This window comes from Lampetra fluviatilis, chromosome 21 (genome assembly GCF_964198595.1).
Source record: "Lampetra fluviatilis chromosome 21, kcLamFluv1.1, whole genome shotgun sequence".
NCBI lineage: Eukaryota > Metazoa > Chordata > Hyperoartia > Petromyzontiformes > Petromyzontidae > Lampetra > Lampetra fluviatilis.
In genome coordinates this window covers 8,494,431-8,516,748 of record NC_136295.1, presented here as the reverse complement: position 1 = coordinate 8,516,748, position 22,318 = coordinate 8,494,431, and the positions used below count along the sequence as shown (strand labels likewise).

The following is a 22,318-nucleotide window of genomic DNA, read 5'->3' as shown; positions in this document are numbered from 1 at the left end:
CTAAAGGTCGGAACGAGAAAACGTCAAGTCGAGGAGTACGGAGCAATGAAATCAGCTTGTGTGCCGGTACCAGAGGTCGCAACCGGGTACCCGATACCCGTACCCTACCCGATACCCGGCTACCCGTACCCGGCCGGGTACGGGTACGGGTAGCCGTTTGCGACCCTGGTGCGGCCGGGTACGGGTACGGGTAGGCCGTGAGTCACTGGTGAGTAGCCGTTTGTCACTCATTTCGGTAGGGTACGGGTACGAGTAGGGAACGGCTACCCGTACCCGGCCGGGTACGGGTACCCATTTGCGACCCTGGTGCAGCCGGGTACGGGTAAGGAATCAAAACCCGTTTGCGACCTCTGGCGGGTACGTAGCAGTTTCTCCCCGTGGTCGTGTGGATATTCTCCGGGTCATCCGGTTTCTCCCCCTAATACCTCCTCCTCTCCACATTTAGTATCCACATCACGCGTGTCGAGTATTTAGCTGCTATACATTTCCACGTGACGAGCCACTTCGTTGAGCTTTCATTGGTGGCCAGGTCGCTTCTGAGCTCGCAGTTTAGTGGGCCTTACCTGGTAAAACAAATGTGGTGGCTTACACTGGTCAACACACTTTTTCTGGCATAAGGTATTCCAATGGTTTTAAGGTAATTTTGAGGTGCTGATTCCAAATCTGGCATCAGTTTTTGTCTATCACATCAGGTTTTTGAGATATCAAATATTGCATTTTCAATAAAAACTGCAGAAGAAAAATATTAAATGTGGATATCTACATAAAATTATATTATAAACACACTATCCTAAAAATACAGCACCATATTTTAACACTAAAGCAGTCACTGACTCGCAACAACTTGCAATCATAAGTGACAGAGTTAATTTCGGGTAAAATCAATGAAAATGGGGTATGCCGATAGCCTAAAAATGAGATGCGATAGAGCAAATCTGAGATAAGATTTGGAATCAGCACCCTGAAATGAGTCTAAAACAGCTGCAAAAGTCCAGGCCAGAAAAAACATGTGTTTTTTTTTGTAGACCAGTGTTATCGCATCGCAGAATCGCGAGAGAAGGCAGCGGCTTGGCAAGGAGGCCTTCCTCCAGCAGTGGATTGAACAAGGCTGATGATAATTACAACGGCCAACATAGGTTATATTTCGATTTAAAGCTTTCGTGACTGCAGGGATTCATCTTCTTGGTTCATTCGGTAAAGTCACGTAGAAGGGAAATAATAAAATAATAAAAATAAAACATAATAAAATACAATTATCACGACGTTTCGGCCACAATGCAAGCAGCCGTCCTCAGGTGAAGAACAGGTCTGTCGGAAAGACAGCGTCTGAATGAGCACCACCACGCTTGGCAGCGTATATTTAAGCTGGGTTAGAGGGGAAAGGGCGCCTTGACAAAGTAATTTGCATATCAAGATGACGGCTGCTTGCGTTGTGGCCGAAACGTCGTGAGAATTGTATTTTATTATGTTTTATTTTTATTATTTTATTATTTCCCTTCAACGTAGGTTATGTTTATTCATATGATCGATTTAATATGAAAAAATATAAACAATACTTTACCATCTTTAAGTGTTAGGGTTTTCTGACTATTCCAGTGTGAGGGCCGCAACGCATTTGAAACCATTGGGGGTTTGACAGCAACACGATGATGGCGATGATCATGATTGGGGGGGGGGGTGTTTTCACTCTTTGTGTATCGCGGGTGCCGCATGTCTGGCGCCACACTAAAGGCCACCAGGGGTTGCTAGTGGCCCCGCGGGGCCTTGCAATGAAGACCACAGCTCTATTCTAATCTGATGTCCTGGGGGGCAAAGATACCTGACTCCGACGAGCTGTTGGCAATTTGATTCTGTTATTTTTGTTGTTGTAATTAAGTTAAATTACGATGCGTCGGTGTGATTGCCCCGGAGGTATAATTGCCTTGCCCTCAGAGCAAATCACTCTGGACGCGCCTGATCCCCATCGCTTTTCTCAGAAGCTAAGCAGGGCTGAGTTTTTGGTTATAATCTCGGAAGAACGTGTTCATGACCAGGGCATTGCCAGGTGCTGAGTTATCATTTGTGGCCAGGTCGCTGCTGAAAAAGAGGCTAATAGCTTAGTGGGCTCTAAATGGTAAAATAAAAATTGCTTTTTTGTTTGTGACATGCTTACATTTCCAATACTTTGCACTTCTATCGTGTTTTGCTTTAGTTCGCTGCTGTAACGTTCTGACCCGCCCCTACTGAACATCTTTCATAACGAGCTTTATAGATCGTCGGATTGCTCCAACACAAACGAGTAATCTGATTCTGTGGTCAGGAACTCTCAGCTCGTGATGGTGCAGTGCTGAGTGTCGTAATTTAGCTGTTGTTGCTGGCCACGCGGCGTTTTCAGCTATTCTTGGCTTTTGCTCATAACCGTAATAACAAACAAATCTTGTTTGATACATAATTGCTTTCTTCTGGGTTAGGTAGTGTAACAAAAAAAATGCAATAAACCCTCCTCCGCCCGACACAGCCAATTAATAAAAGTGTCCCCGTGAACCAAACGTGCGAAATGCATTGACTGCTTGGGCAAAGCCACCGGTGTGATGTTGGAGAGTAATCTCGCGACAATTATATGGCTACAATACGACGTTCCGCTGGAGGTTACGTTTATTTTACTTGCGACACGGACGATGGTCCCGTTAAGTCAGTCGCCCCCGATATTTTACAAAGGAGATCCGTGGTGCGTGGGCACACCAGCGACAGCATCACAAAGGCAAACACATCCGATATTGCAGAGAATGATTGCAGCAGGGTCCTTCGGAGATATTGCGCAGATAACAACAAGGGGTATTTATCTGTCGGGAATAAAAAAAAACAGTGCAAATATAATGGGAGCAAGAGGTGTGTTAAAATGATTGACACAATTTCAAAGAAGTATATTTCTCGATGGCAACAGGTTACAATTACACGAAAAGTTACAAACGGTTTAATGAGTTATCACGTTTTACTAACCATTTTATAAATGCTCTATGTGCCCTCCACCTGCTGTACGGACAACATCGAGACGATAGTTGAATTCGTCCCAAACGCCTCTCAAAGTGTCTTCTTCCACTGAAGTCACCGCTGCCGTGATTCTGTTTTTGAGGTCATCCAGATTAGTCGCTAATAATGGTGGCACAAAAACACCACGGGTCTTTGACGTATCCCCACAAGAAAAAGTGGCAGGGTGTGGTGATGTCTGGGGATCTTGGGGGCCAAGAGTGTAGCGCCAAGTCTTGGGGTCCCGTGCTACCTATCCAAAGTTGAGGCAGTGTGTCTTGCGAATGACTGAGGCTAGGGGCTGTCTGTGCGCTGGGAGAGGCATCTAACGATAATCATTTGAAACTCTATGCCCCGCCCTTTCAAGTGGTAAGAGTTTCATTCATGGACGGTTCGTGGTTGCAGAGATATAGCGATTTCAAATCGGGTACATCTTTTTAAACACCCTGTATATTCAGTTTTACCAGTGACACAAACACACACAATCGAAAAACAAAAATACGGAGCAAAAATGTGGGACGAAGAGGAACCAGACAAAAAGTTAGGTACAGGTGCAAGTAAGTGCTGTTTTTGGTGAAGTGGGGAAATAGATGGAGAGTGAAGAGAGAGGGAGGCAAGCTGTGGATGAGCAGCGAGGGGTTTCAGGAAACGTGGAGCAGCAACGCGGAAATATTTTTCACCAAAGTGTTTTTCTTCTCCAAAGTTACATCCAGCATCATGAGGTTGTTGACAGGAGCTCAGCTCTCGGAGGCTTTGAGACTCGGTGATAGGAAGAGGTGCCAGAAAGAAAAAAACTGTTAGGTACAGGTGGAAGCAAGCGCTGTTTTTTTGGTTAAGTGGGAAAATAGAGGGAGGGTGAAGAGAGAGGAAAGCTTGTGGATGAGCTGCAATGGCTTTGCAGAAACGTGGAGCAGCAAAAGCGGAAATTTTCTTCACCAAACAAAGTTTTTTTTTACCAAAGTTACATCCAGCATCATCAGGTTATTGACAGGAGCTCAGATCTCGGAGGCTTGAGACTTCCTGAAACTGTTGTTCCGATGTGTGGGTGGGGTGGAGGACGAGGGGGGGAGGGGTGTGTGGTTTAATTATCTTTAAAGAATGTGCGTAACAATACGTAAAACACGATGACACACACAAGCTCATTATCTTCTTTGCTTACTCTTTGAGCGCATTAAAGTTTGACGTTTACGCCCACAAGCTGTGTGTTCTTACTCATTGAGCGTCATTTCCTGGGGGTTTTCTGCGTGTGTGTGTCTGTGTGTGTTGCGGTGAGTTGCGAGTGGGGGCGGTGAAAGTTTATACAGAGCAGCAGCAGCAGAGGAGCTGAAGCAGCAGAGGAATAAAAAAAAGGCGAACAGGCGGAAACCCGACCTGCTTATCCAGCCAGAGCCGACGGACAGAAATCCTCGTTCAGCTCGGACACATCTCGTGAGACGACGACGATTTTGACGATGACTGCCACGTTCTTCTACTACCTCTTGGCGTACACGGCCATCACGTGCAACTCGCAAGAAGTCACGGGTGAGTGAGAGAGTCAAAAATGGTGCGGTGTGAAGTTTTTAAACGTGCTTCTGGCCGCTTGCTTGCGTACGATGGGTTTTTGTCGCGCGGTCATTGGCGACTGTCTGTCAACCCCGTGTGGCTGTTCGGCTCGATGTTCCGACGTTTCGCGCCACGTTGCCGGGGGAGCTTCTGCTGCAGCGCTCGAAATAATGGTCGGGGCGAGGTGGCCGGCCGGTATAGGGAGACGTTCGTGGGAAGAAACTCTCAGCTCGTGCGGCGAAACGTCGGACAATCGTGGCGAACAACAACAAGAGGCAGTAGAAACCACGCGTCACAACTCGAGAGTTGGTTCGACCAACTCTTTGTGCCGTGTTCTTTGTGGACGCGTGTCCGTCCCGACGTGCTTGCCTCTCTGTGCGTGCGTGTCTCTCTGTGCGTGCGTGTCGCGGTGTTTGTGTTTGTTGCGGTGGGCGCGTTTGCGTTACGGAACCCGGCGACCCGAGTTCGATTCCCTGCTCACAGACAACTTATCTGTACTGGTGCTGGGCCTCCCGTAGGTGGACTCGGCACTCAAATGAGAACCCGGGTGCCGTGCGTAAAACATCGACAGTGGGGAGACAAAGGCGGCCGGGCGTGGTGCTGACCACCAACCCCTCCCCCCCCCCCCCACGTGTGCCGTGCCGGCCTTCACAAGCGCTACTCGCTAACAGCACTTGCCCCAACAGTCTGTCCAAGGCTATACGGGGAGGGGGGGATCTTTGTCTTTGTGTGTCGTCTGGAAGTTGTGGAAATGGGAAGAGGGATTGAGAAAAACACGTGTTCTTCATCTTGTCAATTCTCTTTGCGAGGCAATGTATTGATTGTCGATGCGTCCGATGCGTTCTGGTTACGTGTGTGCGGTGTGTGTCGGTGTGTGCGGTGTGTCAGTGTGTGTGTGCAGTGCTTTGTTTATGGTGAGATGACTTTGAGAAATTATCAGAAGAAAAAAAACACGAGCATGTGTTTTTGATTCGTGCGAAGACTCATGGACAGTAATGTACATGCCTCATGTGGTGTCTGCGTGTGTGCTGGCATGTGTGTGTGTCTTTGTTTGTGCTGGTGAATGTGTCTTTGTGCGTGCTGGTATGTGTGTGTGTGTCTTTGTGTGTGCTGGTGTGTGTGTGTGTCTTTGTGTGTGCTGGCATGTGTGTGTGTCTTTGTGTATGCTGGGTGTGTGTGTGTCTTTGTGTGTGCTGGTGTGTGTGTGTGTCTGTGTGTGCTGGTGTGTGTGTGTGTCGTTGTGTGTGCTGGTTTGTGTGTGTGTGTCTGTGTGTGCTGGTGTGTGTGTGTGTGTCTTTGTGCGTGCTGGTGTGTGTGTCTTTGTGCGTGCTGGTATGTGTGTGTGTGCTGGTGTGTGTGCTGGTGTGTGTGCTGGCATGTGTGTGTGTCTTTGTGTGTGCTGGTGTGTGTGTGTCTTTGTGTGTGCTGGTGTGTGTGTCTTTGTGCGTGCTGGTGTGTGTCTTTGTGTGTGCTGGTGTGTGTGTCTTTGTGTGTGTCTTTGTGTGTGCTGGTGTGTGTGTGCGCTGGTGTGTGTGTTTGTGCTGGTGTGTGTGTGTGTCTTTATGTGTGTCTTTGTGTGTGCTGGTGTGTGTGTCTTTGTGTGTGTCTTTGTGTGTGCTGGTGTGTGTGTGTCTTTGTGTGTGCTGGTTTGTGTGTCTCTGTGTGTGCTGGTGTGTGTGTGTCTTTGTGTGCGCTGGTGTGTGTGTCTTTGTGTGCGCTGGTGTGTGTGTCTTTGTGCTGGTGTGTGTGTGTCTTTGTGTGTGCTGGTATGTGTGTGTGTCTTTGTGTGTGCTGGGTGTGTGTGTCTTTGTGCGTGCTGGTGTGTGTGTGTCTTTGTGCGTGCTGGTGTGTGTGTGTCTCTGTGTGTGTGCTGGTGTGTGTGTGTGTCTTTGTGTGTGCTGGTGTGTGTGTGTGTGCTGGCGTGTGGGTGTGTGTGCTGGTGTGTGTGTGTTTTTGTGCGTGCTGGTGTGTGTGTCTCTGTGTGTGTGCTGGTGTGTGTGTGTGTCTTTGTGTGTGCTGGTGTGTGTGTGTGTGCTGGCGTGTGGGTGTGTGTGCTGGTGTGTGTGTGTTTTTGTGCGTGCTGGTGAGTGTGTTCTGGTATGTGTGTGTGTCTTTGTGTGTGCTGGTGTGTGTGTCTCTGTGTGTGTGCTGGTGTGTGTGTGTGTCTTTGTGTTTGCTGGTGTGTGTGTGTCTCTCTGTGTGTGCTGGTGTGTGTCTTTGTGTGTGCTGGTGTGTGTGTGTGTGCTGGCGTGTGGGTGTGTGTGCTGGTGTGTGTGTGTCTCTGTGTGTGCTGGTGAGTGTGTGCTGGTATGTGTGTGTGTCTTTGTGTGTGCTGGTGTGTGTGTCTCTGTGTGTGTGCTGGTGTGTGTGTGTGTCTTTGTGTGTGCTGGTGTGTGTGTCTTTGTGTGTGTGCTGGTGTGTGTGTGTGTCTTTGTGTGTGCTGGTGTGTGTGTGTGTCTCTGTGTGTGTGCTGGTGTGTGTGTGTCTTTGTGTGTGTGCTGGTGTGTGTGTGTGTCTCTGTGTGTGTGCTGGTGTGTGTGTGTGTCTTTGTGCGTGCTGGTGTGTGTGCTGGTGTGTGTGTCTTGGTGTGTGTGTGCTGTTATGTGTGTGTGTCTCTGTGTGTGTGCTGGTGTGTGTGTGTGTCTTTGTGTGTGTGCTGGTGTGTGTGTGTGTCTCTGTGTGTGTGCTGGTGTGTGTGTGTGTCTTTGTGCGTGCTGGTGTGTGTGTGCTGGTGTGTGTGTCTTGGTGTGTGTGTGCTGTTATGTGTGTGTGTCTCTGTGTGCGTGCTGGTGTGTGTGTGTCTTTGTGCGTGCTCGGGAGCGGTGGCGCATTGGTTGTCGCACTGCGTCACGAACCCGGCAACCCGCGTTCGATTCCCGCTCGCGAACGATAAGAGTGGCGAATATTTGAACCGGTCCCTTGGATCCTTCCCGCTTAGATCGGCTGAGGCTTAAACGACTACCTGGTGCTGGTCTGTAAAACCAAAACAACAAATCAGCACTGGGGAGACAAAGGCGGTCGGGCGTGACCACCCCCCCCCCCCCCCCAATATTGGTGTGTATTTGCCTGCCTGAGTTCGTGTCCGCTATCAGCACTTGCCCTCGCAGTCTGCTGGAGACTGTACGGTGGGAATCTTCCTGAGAGAAGTCGTGCTGCACACCATGCCCCCCCCAGTGTCTTCTTTGTTGTGTTGAACGCCCGAGGCATGTGGAGGAGAGGGGAGCGGTGGCGCTGTGGTTAGCCGCTGGGGGGATGGGGGTGCTGTGTTGTGATTCCCGGCCCACGGCTCGCATCGGTGGCGAGTTGCGCCTGAACCGGTCCTGTGGGGGCATTCCCCCAAAACCCCCTCGATCGCTGCGGCGTCAAATTTGCTAGTCCGGTCCGAGTGTTGTTGTTGTTGTGAACCATCAGCACCGGGAAGACAAAGGCTGCCCGGGCGTGGAGATGACCACACCGCCTCCCCCCTCTTCCTATGAGCCTGGCGTGCCCTTAATAAGTGCTCGCAAACATAGGGGGTCCCTCCCCGCCACCGACCCCCGCGATAGTATGCGTGGATGTACGGGAGGAGGAGATGGGGGTCTTTGTGTGCAGTCTGCACCGTCGCGTTATTCATACGGCCAGATGGATGAAAGAGAGGGGGGGGGGGTGAACGTGTTCTCGATTGTGAGAAGACCGTTCGATAGTTTATTGTTCGCGCTGTGCACGTCTGCATGGTCTGTGCCACTGCGTTTGTTTCCGTGCTGCGATGAATTACCCGGAGGATTAATCCGAGTGGGATGTGCTCTCTTGCACGTGTGTACGTTGAACTTCTTTCGCACCGTACGTAGCCAATCGTGCTCATCGGATGTGCGCGGAAAAGGACCACAATCTGAACACAAAAGGCAACTAGTTCTAAATACAGTAAAACCTTGGATTGCGAGCATAATTCGTTCGGGAAACGTGCTTGTAATCCAAAGCACTCGTATATCAAAGCACTCGTATATCAGTTGTGATCACGTGACGCTCGGCAGACAAAGCGTATTCACGTGCTACTTGTATTGCAAGACCTCGCTCGTTTATGAAATTAATATTTATTAAAAAAAATTGCTCGTCTTGCAAAACACTCGCAGACCAAGTTACTCGCAATCCAAGGTTTTACTGTAAATGAGTTCTTCAGTTGCTATTAATCCATGTAATTTGACCCAGCAACTACGCAGTGGAAGCAACTGTCACAGTTTTGCTCATTGCCATCCAGGAATTGTTATAATGATAATCATCATAATCACTTTCAACCGGTCTCTATCCACTGCTGGCTGAACGCCTCCCCCACGCCGTCGCCATCGCCTCGCGGTTCCGCGAAGACGTCACGATCTTCCGCACTCCTGCACGTGAACCGATCTCTCATAGATTTGAAGCTTTCGTGACTGCAAGGATTCATATTCTTAGGTTTTTTTCGGTAAAGTCACGTAGGTAAAAAATTAAAATTAATAAAAGTAAAATAAAATAAATTAATTTAAATTTTTTACCTACGTGACTTTACCGAAAAAACCTAAGAATACGATCTCTCATCGCTGATATCATAATTCCATCTCTCCGGGCACAATCTCTCCTCTCCCTTGGGCTTGCCGTTGTCACCATTCTTGTCCGCCAGCAATCGTCCCTTCTGGTCACGTGATCTGCCTAATGCCAACTTAATGTTATTCTTTGTCAGCGTGGGAGTCTGATTTGTGTTCGGTCGCTGATGGATACGTGTGTTACACGTGTTCAGCTCCCTCTGCCCTTCTTTGGCTGCCATTCCATCACCATTGTACTATGTTGAACTTCTTTCGCACCGTACGCAAGCATTCTTCTCGAGATATGTCCTGCCCAAGCATCCCACTTATTCTAGATTTGAAGCTTTCGTGACTGCAAGAATTCATATTCTTAGGTTTTTTCGGTAAAGTCACGTAGGTAAAACATCAAGATTAATAAAAATAAAATAAAAATCACGACGTTTCGGAGGCAACACAAGTCTCCGTCATCAGGTGGCTGTGACGGTCCCACCTGATGACGGAGACTTGTGTTGCTTCCGAAACGTCGTGATTTTTATTTTATTTTATTTTTATTAATTTTGATGTTTTACCTACGTGACTTTACCGAAAAAACCTAAGAATATGCATCCCACTTACTTTTTCTCACTGTCCGTGTGACGCCTCTCATTTCCATTTGTTCCCCAATCCACGTACTCCTCCATCTCTTCCCTCCTTTGGCTCTCATTCCATCACCAGCCTCAATCGGCGGTCCAATGTCTCTTCAAAAATCCACTCGCATGCTTCTTTAGTCGATGTGCTTCGAATAATGTGCACGTTACGTGATCCATATACTCCCCTTGCTTATCGATGTAACTCCGATCGTGCTTCTTATGCGCACTCAGTGATCATTACGTTGCCACAATGATAGATGGCCTTTATTTCAGCAGGTGAGAGCCCATTGAGACCAGACCTGCGGGTCAATTACAATTGTAATTGTGTGATTGGTAATGCATTGCAATCGCTGTGAGTAATTGTAATTGTAGTTCCAGCTAACGACACTGCAATAAATATAATTAACATTGACCCCCAGGTTCGCTTGAGTTGACCCTCAGTCCGATTTCCATGGGTGACTGCGGGTAAACAAGTATAGACCGAACATATCCTGAAAGATTTATTGCACTGCATAGAGATATATATTTTTTTGCGGTTGTGATGTATAGGCTCTCTCCGATTATATTCTGGCTGGTACCGCAATTTTTGGTTGGGAATGAGGTCGAACATCATGCGTCAAGTGCCGGGAGCTTTTTCAGTTTGTCGGTGGGTTTTTTTTCGGTTGCGATTGAGCGTTGTGAATGTCCAAACAAACAAACAAAAATCAATTTCGTGACATCTGACGAAGCTCTCCGAGCATATGGAGCGAGATGCAATGAAAGTCGCACACACCCGCGTGGTTTTGTAGTTGCACCAAGCCGTTTGTTGTCTCTCCCGCAAATGAGCTTCCATGTTCACTTATATAACCGTGTAAAAGAACACGCAGAGTTTCTGTGTCGCCCAACACATTCTGGCCATTGGCACTGCCACGCACCACGTGGGTTACACAAATACACGGAGGGAGGCCATGGAACGTGCTTCGATTGGTATGCATGGCTGACACCACTTTCCATGCAACAACTTTGCCAAAGTTGAACTTTATCTCTGATCATTTGGCCTGAATATCCAATCCACTCCCCACTTGCCGTGTGTTTTTTATTTATTTCGGACGGGTTTTCATGAGGGCCGACGGGTGTTCTCTGGATGAATGTACGTTACATCACTTGTGCTTCATCACCTATACTCCTGCCCTTTTAACAGCGTGTTCGGATGGGTAAGATACATCCGCTGGCATCCCACTGGTTTGCTTAACGTTGTTTTTGCCAACGTAATATAACGCTGGCCGTAGAGCAGAGGTCGCAAACGGGTTTTGATTCCTTACCCGTACCCGTACCCGGCCGCACCAGGGTCGCAAATGGGTACCCGTACCCGTACCTGGCCGTACCCTACCCGTACCCGGCCGGGTACGGGTAGGGTACGGGTATCGGGTACCTGATTGCGACCTCTGGGATGTAGCCATGTTGCAGGCGTGGGTGGGTTGATTCTAGGAACTTGAATTGTGAGAAGAGACAAGACGTTGGGAAATGAGTGACAAACGGTTACTCACCAGTGACTCACGGCCTACCCGTACCCGGCCGCACCAGGGTCGAAAACGGGTACCCGTACCCGGCCGAGTACGCGTAGGGTACGGGTATCGGGTACCCGGTTGCGACCTCTGCCGTAGAGGGCAGTGGCAGCATTGGCTGTCACACTGCGCTGTGACTTCCTACACTGCCACCGTAATCCGTCTAACACCTGCATGTGAGCTAGGCTCATCCATCGCTCCAATCTCCATGGTGATTGTCCACTCCCGGTGGATTCCCTCCTTTAGCTGATACTCCGTCGTCAGTGCAGCGGATTGGCCGTCATCGTCCGCTGTAGCCATGATCAGTTCTGCACAAGCCCCGCTGCCTTCTTGGCTAGAGCTCTCAGCGTGATGGATCCAAGTTGTTGTGTTTGTTGTCCGATTTGTGCTTCCTCAAATCTGTCGTTGAGTCTAATTCCAAAGCCGCCTATTCAACTAAAAACTAAAACTAAACCTTCCACCCTCCGCCTGATCCCACAGTTGATGCACAGTCGACACATGACCTCCAATATCTGCCCTGACAGTAGAAACCAAAACGTATATAAAAAAAACATTTTTTATTTTACCAGGTAAGGTCCACTGAGCTATACAGCTCTTTTTCAGAAGCTACCTGGCCACAAATGATATCTCAATGAAGTGGCTTATCACGTGGAAATGTATAGCGGCCACATAATCTACGAAATGTACTGTCCTTTGGAAAACTCAATTATGTAGTGGAATGCAATATACCAATATTCATGAATAAAACACTTTCCAATAAGTCCATATACTTTTTCATCCTATTATGATGACATGGATCACACATGTCGCTCAGTAACATGATCAGTAACAAACAAAACATTTACAAAAAAATCTACGCATGGATGCACGGAGATACAACGTTTGGAATTATATTGAGAGACAGAAATAGGAACACGTGGATTAGAGAATATGTGCAGTTTTAAGACAATTATAACTGTGAAGAATGGCAGGCAGGGTTGGGCAGGACACGTCGTTAGAAATGGATGATGGCCGATGGTCCTGAATGATGATGGAGCGGCAGCCAAAGAACGGAACGTGTCCAAGCGGGCGTTCAGTGCGGAGACGGAGCGATGGAATCGGCTTGTGAGCAGGTGGCAGGTACTAGATGGATCCTCACATCGCAGGACCATGAGAGACGGTGACAGCCTGTGTTGAGGAGGCCTTGATCCAGCAGTGGATTGATCATGGCTGATGATGACGACGACATATCAATTTGAAATATGGGCTCTGACAAAGGCTGAAATGTGCACAAAAGAAGAAACGGAGCGATGCAGGAGGCCCCTGTGAGTTACGCACTGCTTTTTACGGTCGTGCTCGTGATGATTTAAAAATACACGCAACTTATCGGGATGAGGAGGTCATGTGCTGCTAGGTTATAGTACTGGTAATGCAATTTTAATACCCGCCGGTCTCATTATTTATTGTTCATAAACCTCACGTGCAATCGGGGGACCCGGTGAATTGTGTTTTTTTTTTGTGCGTGGGCGTAATTCATCTTGCATTCTAAAATACATCGTGACCGGGGCTTCTAGGGAGGGAGAGAAGAGAGAGAACGGTTCCAAAGGTTTAAAGTTCCGCGTTGGGAATTTAAAAACGGGCGTATTTCTCCCGTGTCTTTTTTTTTTCTCTCTCACCGCTTGCACAGCGTGACTATTCGGGCGCCGAAGTTTCAACCCGCGTCCCGTGAGCTTCATCTACAAGAACTGACGGAGCAGCTCGCGGGCGCGGTCTCTCTCAGCTACGTCGTCGCCGTTATGCCGCTGATGATGTTTGGTGTCGACCGGCCGATGTCCGCCGTTAGCTTCGTCACACGTGTGGCACACAAGCTGGTCGCTTGTGTATATGTTGTGATACCTGGGAAAGTTATCTTGTAGGGGTCCCTTGCCGATACAAGTTTCAGCTGTTCACCAGCATTGGTTCGAGCAAGCATGACTCTGCTGATGAGACGCTGAATATCAAAACTGCTCCATTGTTTGCTTGCAAGGCCGTAATTATAATATATAATTGCTCAAAATGTTCCCCCCAATATATCGCTATAAAATAGATTTCTGTTTATATGATTGTGGTTATGGTTGTACTTTATGAATCCCTAATCTCTGCCATTACATACAATGAAACAAGAAAAAGTAAAACAGAAAAAACAGATCAATGTAATACAATACACTATTAGACATTATTGTAAAAAATAAATAAAACGTCCATCCCATGTGTTAGTGAATTTTTTTTATATTTTAGACAGGAAATGAGTTTACAAATTTAGATTTTTTTTCTGGGTTGGGACTCCCAGACCCCCTGGAAGATTTGGTCCCCCCCAATGTTGACTCCGTGGCTACGGCCGTGTTTGCTTGTATCGAACAGTGCTGCTGATAAGATGCGATCCCAGAAGGCCGTGCAGCCAATGGGATGTAGGAAAATTAAAAAATAAAACATTTTGTGAAGAGGCAAATATGAGAAAGAGGCATTCTTTCTCCCATGCATGCCAGGGTGATGCACCTCTATATAATCGAGGGAGAACATGAAACTATGCCCAATCAGTTCCTGAAGAAGCTCCCAGCAAATGGAGAAAAAACGTCGGACATCACACTGAACAGCATGGGGCCCAACCTGAAAACACGAGTGAGACCCCTGACAGCACAACCCTCAAAAAGCTCCATGGTGGTTATCTTACGTGCATGTTTAATCAACCCTTAGCCATGTTTCACACTCCACCTAGTTATTTATTTGACATTTTAGCTTCGCCTATAAAACACGAGGGGGGGGGGGGTGATCGTATTCACCGACCTTATAAATAAGCGCCGAGTTCGTGACAACACGTTACGTAATGTTTAAAAATAAGAATATTTAATGGCATAGTTATAAACCATTTGAGTTAACCGTCCAACTGAATTTGTTGGCTGTACATGGTGGAGAGTGCTCTAAAACGACCTGTGAAACGGACCGCTGTAGATTTAAGAGGGGGAAACGGCATTGAAATAAAACCAAACGTGCAAGTGAAGGTTATTTAAAATGTCACGCTGCGCCTAAGAGTTTATATTGCGCCCCTTGACCCTTCCAAGGGCAAGTCGGTGTCGTGGAACAAGTGTGACACACACCTTATCAAATTTTTGTTTTTTTTGCGAAAAGTTGCGCTCATCGTTATTATGACGATGACGGTAAAACACGGATTGTATGTGAAAAATGTAAAACGTTAGCGAATATTAAATTACCAACTCCTTATCAAATGTTTGTTTTATTGCAAAAGTTTGCTCATTATTATTATGATGATGATGGCAAACATTGCTTTCGTTTGTCCGCGCACACGTTTTTTCTCGAAAAATGCTGAAACATTCGTGATTAATAAATGAAGAACAAAAACCCTCCACTCCTCAGGGCCAGTACAAGTACATTATAAAACAATGACAACTATTGATGAGATACGAGCGTGCAGACGCGGATGGTTATGTCGACAATATTGAAGTGTCCTTGGTTTCTGTCAAGGGTATAAAGTCAGCGGAGGGAGCGTTCACGCATTGGCTGGTGCACTGTACTACGAACCGAGTGACCTGAGTTCGATTGCCTCACACGGCAAAGACACGCGGTAGCGAGTGATGTCAACTGCTTCTGGCCCCCCTCCATAGCTTCACCAAGCCCGCTGCTCTCACGACACCGTGGCGCAGCATGGTCAAACGAATCCACACGACAAACGTGTATTGGGGAGACCTTCGTCCCGCAGTGGATTGATAAAGGAACCGTAAGTTATTACGAGTTTAACCCTGCCAATTTCCCGATCTTAAGACCTGCGATTAAGGGAAAGATTAACGCGGACAAGGCTGCGCATGAACGCAAACGCTAAGAGTGGCCGCTCGTGTTGGGAACGACCCCTCGGCCGCCACGTTCCACGCGGCGGGCCGCTGAGACCTCTTGGCGTTTCGGCCACGGCGAGCGGTGCGTCGGAGCCCCCCCCCTCGCCCCCCCTCCGGCACACTCTGCCCTCCTCTCCATGAGACATCGGTGTGTGGGGCAGCCTTGAGAGCGGTGAACGGCTGGACGACTACGGGGCAGGGGACGCTCTGTGGTGCTGAGATTTGGCACCGGCTGGTGGGAAAGCTCACTCGTGATGGAGGGTTTTTTTGGGGTTAGATCTCGTAAAATAGATAAATGTGTGCTGATAAATGTGACGAATTAACACGTTCTGTTTACGTGACAACCCTTACTAGTTGGTTGTGCGGGTGGTGGCGGGTTTTAACGACACATTTATATATTTACGCGATATAACCCAAAAAAAACTCTATTGTGGATGATATTGGTCGCGAAAGCCTACGTGTTAAACTGGGAAGCTCTACTGTCCATCGTGATGAACACGAGCGTAATGTTGCGAATGAACTTTTTTCGCAAGCCGTTGAGACGGCTCTTTGGGGATTTCGCCATTGATGCCTCTCTTCTCTCTAATGCGCGTCAACCGAAATGAACTCGCTAACTGGGTTGCTTTGACTAAAAATCACATTACAAGAATAATAACGTCGAGGGTTTTTTTATACTCTAATAATACTAATACACGCATGGCAGCGTGAAGTCTATGAAGCATGAGTTTGCATCCTCATTAGCCATGTGCGTTTTTGGATATTAGGCAACATGCAGTTGTATATTGCGATAGTTATGTGCAAACAAATAACAGAGCTAATTCATTAAGGAATGTAGCAGTTTTACACCATTTAAATTGTTATGGTGTTTTTATTGTTGTTGCAAATATATTACGTGAAAGCTATCGGGAGGTTTTTTTTTAATGAAGCAGCAGTATTACATTTCAAGCTTTCAAATGGGGCGCAGCGATATTTAAGATGTCGGTGTGCATACAATATATCCCGTGGTAGACATTATAACCCCTCCAAGCGTGGCTCGCAAGCTCTTAGTTTGGAGAGAAAACAATTACATTTGTCAGATGAGAAGCTGATACAAAATTAGTTTTACCTCTTGTTTCGATTGAAAATGCGCGGTTTCAATTTGCCAAATGTTGGTCAAGACTTGCAAAAAATAATGCACATACATATTGTATCCTTCAAATTACTATAATATGCTCCAGCGAGTAAGATGCCCCCCAAACTTGTGCTCTGTGTCAATAATGTTATTTAAATCGGGTCGCACACACACGCACACGCACGCACACACACACACACGCATGCAAAAATCCTGAGAATGCGGCGACTCTCACAGGCGTATGATCTTAAAAGTCAAATTATCGTCCGTTGAACTCAAAGACACACATGGAGAGAAAATATGTTGTTACACTGCTGCCGATTTTGTTGAAACATGTTTGTGCGTCATTCCACAATGAACTTGAGCAATGAAGTAATTTATGGATGAGCCTTCGCGATAGCTCAAAGAATGGCGTGAATACCGCACTTTTTTTTAAACACAGAGGCTGAGCATTGGCCCAAAACGTCAAAACGGCCAGCAACCAACAGCACTTGTCAAAATTGTAATAAATACTTGCTTAACGTGTTTTTTCAATTGAGCAAGGCCAATCATTATTTAAAACAAAAGTTCGGCAAAAGAGACGATGGTGGAAGGAGGGAATTCCGCAGTCGAGCACTGCCAGGGAAGAAGCAGAAAGAGAAGCAGCATCTTGACCTGCATGGGTGACTGAGTGGCTGGGCGGGTGATCTTGTTGTTGTGGCTTGCGGCATTGTGATTGAACACGACATTGATGAGACAAATATGTACGGTGCATGAGCCGTCGTTTTTACGACGGAGTTAAGTGCCGAGGTGCCACAGTGGTTAGAATGGTGCCGCGGTGGCTATGAGATGCTAGCGAGCTCACCTGGTATACAGGAGGTCATGGGTTCGATCCCGATCCCGACCCTGACGCCTGCTGCTGTATATTTGAAATTTGCAGTCTAGAATCAACGTGCATTTGTAGAATATTCGGCTGCCATGAACTTCCACGTGATAAGCCACTTCGTTACGCTATCATTTGTGGCGGCCAGGTCGCGTCTGAAAAAGAGCTATTCAGCTCGGTGGGCCTTGACTCCGATTATCACGGTTGGCTACGCACGGTTCGAAAGAAGTTATAGGGTCCTCCTCGTTCTCCCTGCAGGCGATGAGAGCGAGGAGGAGCTGTCCATGCGCGCCATCTGCACGATGGACAGCGAGATTGGGCCCTGCCGGGCCCTCATCCCGCGCTTCTTCTACAACCGCTACACGCAGCGCTGCCAGGAGTTCGACTTTGGCGGCTGCAACGGCAACGCCAACAACTTCGAGACGTACAAGGAGTGCCGCATGGCCTGCAGGACAGTGCAGAGTAGGTGCCCGCACCCACCACGCCACCGTCACCGCCGCCGGCAGCTATCGAGGGCAACGAGCGCACAAGCAGTGTGTTGTCCTTCCCCCGCACAATCCGATTAGCGGGGTCAGTTACGAACGGCGCGAAAGAAGTTCAACGTAGAGTACGTACGTAACCCCCGGTGGCCTCACGTGCCGGAGGGCCCCACATGCCGAAGGGCCCCACGTGCCAGGGCGAGATATTGTGTTGTTTCTAATCCCATAGAATTTGGCCCCCGGGGTCAGAATACTATATCTTATATGAACCTTGGGATACATGGGATATGTTCACCCCCCCCCCCCCTGTCAGCCCCCCCCCTCGTCCTCACCTCCTGCACCTCCCCCTGGGTTGAGTTTACTATGTTGGGTTAGGGTCTCTGCTCATGGTTTCTCACAAAGCTTGTTCAGTTTGGCTTTTGTCAGCATTAATGCGCAACTCCTAAATGAGCCGTATGCCCCAAAATAATTGCAGCTGTGAGAAAAGTGGCGAGTGGGTTGAAGGACCACGGGGAGGGTGCGGTTCTAATAATAATTATTTACAGTGTCCTGACTCCCAAGGTCAGAAATCTACAGGGGTCTAAACGCTCTCTCACACCGGGCTATGAAGAGGGGGGGGGGGGAGGCAGACAGATTACCCTAATTGGTAAGGCCCAGCTCCTTTTCAGAAGTTATAGCTCAACAAGGTGGCTTAACATGTGGACATTTATAGCAGCCAAATACTCAAAATTAATGTTTTTTTAAAATGTGGAGGGAAAAACCGGATGACCCGGAGAAAAATCAAGGCGACCACAGGAAGAGAGAGACGTGCAAACTCCAAATGTACAGGTGTCAGGGTCGAGAACGAATCCACGACCTCCTGCACACCAGGCGAGGGATTTAACATCTCGCCACCGCGAACCGACTGCAGTGCAAGGATGAGCCCCCCTGAGCACGTGGTTGTGGTGAGAACGCCCGCTTGTCACCAGCGCTATTTATGTATGTATGTTGAACTTGTTTCACACTGTACGTAGCCAACTGTGGTAATCAGAGGTGCGGGGAAAGGACAACAAACTAAACACAAAAAGCAGTTCTAGGTCCATTGGCTTACTAATATGGGACAGAAGAGCATTCCAGACGGCTGCATCTGAAAGCGTGTGATGCGGTGACCGTCTTTGTTTGCCAAAATCCGCTGCGAGGATGATCGGAGTTCACGTGATGGTTTATGCTCCTTGACGAGATCAGCGAGGTATTGTGGTTCTTTTTTGGCGAGCACTTCATGCGTAACGAGTGCGACCTCCTCATGTATTTGTTCGTCCACCAGAAACCAAAGCAGCTCGGGCGAGCACTGAACGTCCGATCTTGCAGTACCCATCACGACACACGCCAGAGAATTTAGTCCCGCGGCGACATTCATCCGCACGCCCCACCATCGTCATCGCCCTTGCACGTCGGTGTTTAAACTCCCCGCCGTACCTCCCCCTCACCCCCCCCCCCCCCCCCCCGTCGCAGGGGTGGCCAAGAAGTGCCGCTTGGAGCCGGAGACTGGCCGCTGCCGGGCCGCCATCACGCGTCACTTCTACAACATGACCACGGGCCAGTGCGAGAGCTTCGTCTTCGGCGGCTGCGGAGGCAACGACAACAACTTCCGCACCACCGAGGAGTGCGTGGAGAGCTGCAGGCGCCCCAAGACCAGAGGTCCGTGCGCCGCTGGGCCTACGCGTGATGCGTGCGGCACCCTCTGGGGCACGCCGTGCGGGTGGCTGGCCTCACGGAGCTTCGACGCGTTTTAAGATACGTACGGCCCAGGAGATGCCCTGCGGCATTTTAGAAAAAATAATCGCGGTGCTCACCGTCACGCGGCGGGGGGAGGGGAGGTGACGTGTGGTACGAGCTTTATGTTTATTATTTTATTATTTCCCTTCTACGTAACTTTACCGAAAGAACCAAGAAGATGCGGTACTCTTTTTTTGAGTGCGTTTTTTTTTTTTACTCCTCCGTTGCAGCAAGGCGACGTAAATGCCGATTGCGCTGCCGATGGATCCCTACCGTTCACGGGGGAGCCCACAACCAGCCGGGGTTAGTACCGAGTCAATGGCCAGGAGTTGCCGTAGGTTGAATACGGTTGGAGTTGCGGCAGAACTCCTCTTGTCCGTGACGAAGCGAGGGTGGGGCCAACTTCACCGGAACCTATCTGGAATCTAACCGATAACCACGGGGAAGCGTTCACGAGTAGGACACCCCCCCCCCCAACTCCCACCGTGGGACTGCGCCCCTGGCCAGTGAGCATGCGCTGGTGCACGGTGGAGAATCGATAAGGTCGGGAGGGGGGGGGGGTTAGGATCACGGCAATCAATTTCGATCAACGGGAAACTGCACCGCACGTGATTAGTTAGGTGCGCGGCACCGAGGGGAACGGAAAAGGAGACGACTACAAATCGGAAGAGTTGACCCCAAGTTCGAACCACCGCATTTGTGCACGCCGCGGGCGTGCGAGGTTTTTCACCGTCACGCGGCGGGGGGCGGGGAGGTGACGTGTGGTACGAGCTTGCGCGTGCACATTGATGCTTTTGCAAGGCCATGAGGCAAAAGCAGCTGCGCTCTTTGGAGCGTGCGTGGAGGGTGGGAGAGGGCCACGCGTTGGGGTGGTCTCCACTACGTGACGGCGGCGATCGAGGGGAAAACTAAAGAGCACATGGCGCGAGGAAGGGGGGGGGGCTCCTCGGTGGCGAGATGTTAACTCCCTCGCCTGGTATGCAGGAGATCGTGGGTTTGATTCCGACACTAACGCCTGCCTGTATATATTTGGAGTTTAAATTTCGATTTAAAGCTTTCGTGACAGCAGGGATTCATCTTCTTGGTTCTTTCGGTAAAGTCACGTAGAAGGGAAATAATAAAGACAGCGTCTTTCCGACAGACCTGTTCTTCACTTGAGGACGGCTGCTTGCGTTGTGGCCGAAACGTCGTGAGAATGATTTTATTATGTTTTATTTTTTTATTATTTCCCTTCTATTTGGAGTTTGCTTGTCTCTCTCCCTGTGGTCGTGTGGATATTTTTCCGGCTCCTCCGATTTTTCCCTCCACATTTAGAATCGACATCACGCATTTCGAGTATTTGGTTGCTATACATTTCCATGCGATAAGCCGATTCGTCGAGCTATCATTTGTGGCGGCTAGGTCGCTTCTTAAAGCTCGGTGGGCCTTACCTGGTAAAATAGAAAATAGTTTAAAGTTTTTAGTTTCTCCTGTCAGGGCAGATATTGGAGGTCACGCGTCGACTGTGCATCAGCGTTGGGATCAGGCGCAGGGTGGAAGGTGCTGGTGATGAGGTGCGGTGGCGGCTGTGGTGGTGGCATCGATGGCTTTGGCCACGATGACCTCTAGATGTTGACGATGAGGCCGCGTGGAATCGATGATTCTACTTGGTATTCTCTCCACTGTTCCGCTGAAGAGGAGCGGTGGGTTCGATAGACACCGATGCACTGCTCAGAGCGAAGTGTTCTATCTCGTTCGGACAACGCTGCAGCGGCCCTTTGACTGGGCGTCTGTGAAAAGAGCTTCATAGCTCTTTGTATTTCTCCAGTTTAAATAAATATTCTGATTCTGATGGTTTTTTTTTCCTCCGCCCCCCCTCCCCCCCCCCCCTTTTTTCTTCTCATAAGCCACACGGTCGGTTGGTCAGGTTGGCACTGTTACTGTTTGAACGGGCAGAAAAATATCCGAAAACCCTGCCGGTAATTTTTTACCGTTCCGTACGAACCGCATGCTGATCGGGTTTGTTTGGGCACGTGTTTAAGTTAAAACAGGGCGGCTTCATTTCGGCCAGAGCTGTCCTGGGCTAAGTTACAGAAAATACTTCCCTGCTCCCCCCACCTCTTCCTCAGGGTGGTGGGGGTGGTACAAGGGAGGCGGGGAGGGAGTTTTGTGGGTCCTCACAAAATATGAAAATATTTTGTGAGAAATCAAGCCCCGTATGTGGCATTGGGAAGTTCCTTCTGGTGCAGGGAATCAAATCCTCGGTGCAAGGAATGGTGCCACGGTGGCGAGATGTTTATTGCCACGCCTGGTATGCAGGGGAGTCATGGGTTGGATCCCGACCCTGACGCCTGCTGTATATTTGGAGTTAGCGTGTCTCTCTCCCCGTGATCGCGTGGATTTTGTCCGGGTCGTCCAATTTTTCCCTCCGCATTTAGAATCAACGTGCATTCAGATTAGCTGTTTTTGACGGTTTGCCAGATGCAATCGATGTCATATCCTGAGAGAAAAGTGGTCGAACTGCTTCCCCTGGGTCTGCCAGAGAATTTTAGTGGCTGCATTCACGCCAATAAATTGTCACCATCTGGGTTTGGACACTATTTGGTAGGGATGTAATGATTTGTTTCGCCGGTTAAAATCCCGTGCGACCGTTTACGATTGATAGAAATTATATGGATGTTGTAATAGTCCGCACACTGGATGTGCAATGCAGAGATCGCCTTTTTACATTTGAACTCCCGGCGCAGCAGTTGAAACGACGGTGCAAGTTTCCTCAATATCCCCGCCTCTTCTTCTTGGTTCTTTCGGTAAAGTCACGTAGAATGGAAATAATAAAATAATAAAAATAAAACATAATAAAATAATTCTCACGACGTTTCGGCCACAACGCAAGCAGCCGTCCATTGTACGTCACTTTACCGAAAGAAGCAAGAAGATGAATCCCTGCAGTCATGAAAGCTTCAAATCGAAATCCCCGCCTCTGTTTACCCAGCGGTACAAACGGGTACACCACAGT

The 22,318-nt window shown here is 48.7% G+C and overlaps 1 protein-coding gene across 1 annotated transcript in view; it reads left to right on the top strand.

The window, feature by feature from the left end:
* Positions 1–4,230: 4,230 nt before the first annotated feature.
* Positions 4,231–22,318, top strand: part of LOC144938197 (carboxypeptidase inhibitor SmCI-like) — a 29,332-nt gene continuing 11,244 nt past the window's right edge. Inside the window, exons 1-3 of the mRNA XM_078865997.1 lie at positions 4,231–4,527; positions 17,348–17,551; positions 19,060–19,245. Of these exons, the coding sequence (XP_078722123.1) occupies positions 4,458–4,527; positions 17,348–17,551; positions 19,060–19,245 (460 nt within the window). The 5' untranslated portion in view covers positions 4,231–4,457. The remainder of the gene's footprint in view (positions 4,528–17,347; positions 17,552–19,059; positions 19,246–22,318) is intronic.